The sequence below is a fragment of the Cupressus sempervirens genome, chromosome 3, assembly GCF_028749045.1.
Source record: "Cupressus sempervirens isolate cs-2001-9-10 chromosome 3, ASM2874904v1, whole genome shotgun sequence".
Classification (NCBI taxonomy): Eukaryota; Viridiplantae; Streptophyta; class Pinopsida; order Cupressales; family Cupressaceae; genus Cupressus; species Cupressus sempervirens.
The window spans coordinates 601751556-601757105 of record NC_143120.1 but is presented as its reverse complement, the minus strand read 5'-3'; the positions used below and the strand labels follow the sequence as shown (position 1 = coordinate 601757105).

General features: G+C 36.8%; 1 protein-coding gene across 1 annotated transcript; it reads right to left on the bottom strand.

Annotated features, from left to right (window-relative positions):
* Positions 1-1480: 1480 nt before the first annotated feature.
* LOC149568112 (oligopeptide transporter 4-like) lies at positions 1481-5550 on the bottom strand. The gene is made up of 6 exons (XM_089821106.1): positions 5004-5550; positions 4831-4928; positions 3642-4208; positions 3279-3531; positions 3011-3193; positions 1481-2403 (listed from the first exon to the last, which is right to left on the bottom strand). The coding sequence occupies exons 1-6, from the start codon at positions 5499-5501 to the stop codon at positions 1789-1791; spliced, it is 2214 nt and encodes a 737-aa protein (XP_089677232.1). The 5' UTR covers positions 5502-5550; the 3' UTR covers positions 1481-1788.

Below are 5550 nucleotides of genomic sequence, written 5' to 3'. Positions count from 1 at the left end.
ATTAAAGACTTGAGGAATAAATGGATTTCTTTTCAAAGTAAAATCCTTGTCAATAATGTGGATTATGAACCATATACTCCACATCAATTCCATGAGGCATCAAGGCGTATTTTCCTCCCTTAGAAGGGTCATTAAAAGGCAACTAATTGACCTCCCTCCAACATCTTAAGGCTTTCAAATTTTGCCATGTGGAGAAATTGAATCAACAATCACATTTTCTTATCTAAATGTGTTGTATTAATGAAATATTGTCATTGTTTTATTTATTTTAACTATCATCGTCATATAATTTAGTATTAAAGACAACCATAAATATAATAAATAATTAGTTATAATTACAATAGAATAATATTCTACTAATTTTTTAAATAGACTAATGACCAAATATGATAACATTCAAGGTATATCAACCCAATAAAAAATTTAGAAATTGGTAATATTGAAACATTACTTTGAATTGAAGTTCTCTTGTCAATGTCTCATTTTAATTCATATAGACCCATTTGACATTGAAAAGTATCTATTTTCACACTTCTAATTAATAGATTTATTGATTTAGTGCATTTCCTAATTTAATGAGATTCTTAGATTGATAAATAAACTAATAATGAAAAGAATATTACTTTGAATCTCCAATACTTTGCTAAAGCATAAAATACACTAATTCAAACTCTCAAATATTCAATATCACAATTATTCATACAAATTAATGATACCTCCATTTATCAAGACAATTTTTTTATTTTTCATTATGATAAATATATAATACAAGTCTTATCATACTCAAAGCTAGTGCCAAATAACTGACATTGTCTATATAACTATTTCAAGTTTTATTTCCTTCACTTCATAATTTTTTTTGTTTCCTTTACTTTAAAATTACTTTATAACAGAATCATTATTTCTTTATAATAAAATTTTATGCATCTACCATCCACACCCAAAGATTGAATTGTACAGTCATGATCCTTGATGTTTCTAAGGAGATAAGTGGCATCTTAACTAGTAGTAAAATCCAAACTGTGTAATATAAGGATTATTATTTGCTTCCTCAAAAACTGTGCATCTCCTAAGGGTGTATATATATAACACTAGGATTCAAATCATAAATAGATATTGTGTGATTTCTAATTCTTTCCATACTGACGTATGGCAATTTTCGCTCTTGGCAGTAAGGAGAATTGTTAATAATGGAGAATAATAGTATGAAAATGAAGAATTTATCCAGGTTTTATTTGTTTCCTCGATGATATTAAAACCTTGAATGGCTGGGAAATATTTGGCTACCCTGCAAGGTATCACAGCGCGGAGACTCAAGGTTAAGACGAGATCATGATTAATTTTAAAGATATTGAATCAAAAATTAAAATTTTACAACAAAATAGAAATACGAAAAATGAGACTGGCATCTATGAAAGAAAATAATTGTCTAAATAAAATTCAATATTAAAAACAAATAAATAAAATATCATAAAATGAATTTGCATAAGATCAATCATTCATTTATATGTAGTTTCAATACAGATACAAAGCTAGATGGGAATGGACTTAGTGTTTGCAAATTTCACCATCATACCTTAAAAAGCATGAGCTGTGTCCATACTTTAGGTGAGGTGTGATCAATCCATTCCAAAGAGGATTCATGGAGCTATTTTCAATGCTTGAATCCTTTTACCCAAGCCAGTCAGTTATACATAATGAATGTTTTACGCCCTCTTCTCTTATATAATATTGGTTTCACCATATAAGCAAACATGATGTATTCAGGCATCAAATTATGATTGGGAATCAGAAAACAGGGCACCCATCAACAGAGATGCCCTTAGCTGTAGGGCAGGTGGCTAATGGGCAATGCTCGCCATCTGTGCCCCACCAAGTTAAACTTTTGTTCTCAAGTCCCATTGTAAAATACAACAATACTGCCATGAATGCCACCCCTGCATCTAAGGCCCCTGATAGTACATAATTATAGCGCTGCCACCATGCCTTTCTGTAGCGGAAGACAAAGAAGTTGAAGATGGTTCCCACAATGATCCATGATGCATAATTCACGCTTGTAGCTGGTGGCATCATTGCCGTTGATCCCAACAAGACTGGCATGTTTATCAGGGGAATCCATGTCACACTTGGGAAGGCTTTATGCAGCAGCCAAACAATTATGGGAGCAATGATTCCCCCTAAGAAGAACCAGTTCAACTGGGGGTAAACTCCGAGTGTGCCAAATATTCTTCTAGGACCAACTAGACCCCATATGACCGAAGCATCAAAAAATACACGGTCACCTGGGCATGTCCAGGGGCTATTTGCAGGGAGAAGAGACTCTTGACAAATGTTTTCAACGGTTTCCAGCAACCACCATGCAACTCCCAGGTTGACCGTTCCAGCCACTATTGTGCCAATAAACTGCATTTTAACAAACAAGTGTGTTAGGATTTACATCATTGCTCTGCAGCTACTTGTTTGTCGTTTATTCTCTTGACAAATAAGCATGCTAGGATGCTATCATTACTGAATTCCATGCTCTGCAATTACTTGTCTGTCACTTGTCAGAGATTCAAATGGTTATCGGGAATATTTCACTTATAGATTAGAACTTTATTTGATGATCACAGTAGTTATTCTGATTGGTGAGATAGGTCAAGAAAATCGGTTTAGTGTCATAGATGTAGAAGTATCTTAGGTAGTCAACAATGTTTTACTCCACTCCAACCACAAAAGATTTCACTTTTATAAAAGTATTTAGATAGGATAAGACTTATCTTTTGAAAAGCACTAATTTTCTGCAGTATAATATGAATTTACACAGATTTATTAGATTCTATTAATTTGTTTTATTATCAGCATGTCAGATCATCGTCATGAGATACCCAAAAGGAGAATCTAATATATAAGTAGAAACAAAAGATGTGGTTTTGTTGACTTGAGAAGTGACCGGATTCATTGGATCTACTATTTTGTGAACATGAAATTCCTAGCTGTAAAGCAGAGTAGATGGTATGAGAGAGTGTACCTGTACAAGAAACATGGAGCGAGGTGGGATTTTCATATAATGTCCCAACTTGAAGTCTGACAAGAATGAAACCGCTTGACTCATACTCATGTATCCATATACCTTGAAGCACACATTGGCTATGGGCTTTCCTGGAAGAATGTATCCCATTATGTACTCTGTAATTATGTTCAGCCCTGGTGTCTGCACAACACTAACTTAAATTAGGATCTTCCATGAATTGAATTAGCAAGCATAATTATTTTTCATCAATATGTTCCAGTTTTACCTGATTAGTGGTGGCAGTAATAACACTGATGGGCAAAGTGAAAAGGGATGCTAAAGCACAAGCCAAGATTAAACCCCACCATGGAAGCTGCACCTGTTCCTTGTAAAACTCACACAGTGCGAAGGAAACAGCCAAAGTAGCAACAAGGAGAGTATAGAACCACCATTGTGGGATGTCTTCATACTTGCGCATCAATTTAGTATGGATATCTGGTGGACTGCTTCTAGATGCTGTGGCCCTTTGCCATATTTCCCTGAAGAGAGGACATCAAAACAAAGCAAATGTTGCCGTATCGAAAATGAAAAAGCAAAATATAGGGTACCTTGAAGACGCAACCATTAAACCCTCTTACCAAAAACGTACCTTCCATAGAAAAGAGAAACATGGGTAATTGTGGAAGCTATGGTTGCAAAACCAAATCCATAGCTCAGAGCAAAAAACAGGCTCAAATGTATCTGACCATTTTCCTCGTAGGCTGTCTGATCCAACTCAAATCGGTTGTTCACAATAGCTGTAATATTGTAGTTCTGGCCTTTGGCATTGAATAAGTGTGAGCTAAAAATAGGAAAGTTCTTGGCGTTGTATGTATTAGTCCCCCAATAAGCGAGAGGCATGGCGAAGTATACCACCAGGAAATAGCCGACAAACACATTGACAATAGCAAAGAATGGAGAAATCAAAGGACTGAAGAGAAATGCTGCAATTGAACTCCAATCCAAGGCAAAAGCACCAAGTCCCAGCCCTCTCATTCCTGATCCAATCTGCTGTGCTGTCACTGAACGAGGCCAAATCCAACACACCCACGATATGCTCGATAGGGTTGAAAACAAGTACCCAGGGAAAACGTAGTAACAAAAGCTGCAAGTCATTGCAATAAAGAAGAACTTCCCACGAGATATTCCCTTTCCATTGTCCTTCTCGTGTAGTGCCCTGCATAAACACCAATCCAAGCGGTGTAATCAAACAAGAAAATCAATGAAGGAATCAATGTCAATAAATGACTTCACAGATCGATCGAGGCAATGTAAGCTTACAGCCAACTAACATTGCACGAGAGGAATCTCTCCAAAGAGCCCAAAAATTCTTCGCCCGGTGCAGAATGGGGTAAAATAATTTAGCTTTATGAGAAACTTCAGCCACACCACCATTACGAATATTGTCCACCAAAACAGAAACTTTTAAAGAAAACAAAAGCTATTGGCACAACAGCCTCAGACAAACAGTACCGAAACAGAGAAGCTTATGAATGAATCAAGAAAGTAATTTTAATGAACAAGATCAGCAATCTAAGAAATTGAGGGTCGAATCTGTAACACTTTCAAGTTCTTCCCAATATGGAACTTCTAAAATGAATCTTGCTGAAGAAGTGATTAACAATCCAACAATCTGAGAACTTCCCACCTATTATGTAACTGGTAACTGAATGTAACGAGATTATGAGAAATCTAGATTTTGATAGAAAACACCCCTGTTCAATAATAATGAATAGCAGCACCAAGAAGTTTGTAACGAAGAGTAAAACATAAACTAAACAGGGCATGTTGAACTGTACCTGAAGAGGGAGACCTGAACGAGAGTGGAAGGCCACCACATATGAGCAGGCTCCACAACATACTTCCTGAGAAGCCCAGCCCATCCATATCCCAAAACCTGCATTACCCCTACAATTACAGAAAGCCAAAAAACACCATGAAACCATTGAACAAAGATTTAGGGCAAAATTACCTGTGTGGTGACTATGACGAGCCAACTGGCCACAACTGAGATGTCTCTACGGTAAAAGGCCTTGATGATATTAACAATACCCACAGCATAGGCAGATCCATTGCCAAAGGCATAGCCGGCATTTGCAAAGATCGTAATAAGAACATGCTCCTTCATATTGAAAGGCCCGGGATTCAACGAGAAGTGGCCCAAAAGAGGCACCCTGTATTTCCTAGTGGGCAGAATAGAAGCCATGAATTGCCCAACTGGGAGAGCTGCAACCTGGACTGAAATCTGAGTAATGACGAGAGGTTCTGTTCTGTAGCCGAAGAACTGATTCAGAAAGGAGAGAATAATACAGGAGAGGAGCCCCAAAAACCACATTCGAAAAGTCCAAACTGGAATAGAAGGATCATCATGTGTGCTCACTGTGAAGGCTACTTGTTCCACTGGTGAATTCTCCTCTTCCTCTTCGTTTTTCCCTTTCTCCATCCCAACCTTTCTTTCAAATTCCACCATTCTTTTCTGTTTCTTCCACTCTGTAGATGTGAAAGCTTGCTGTTTCTTT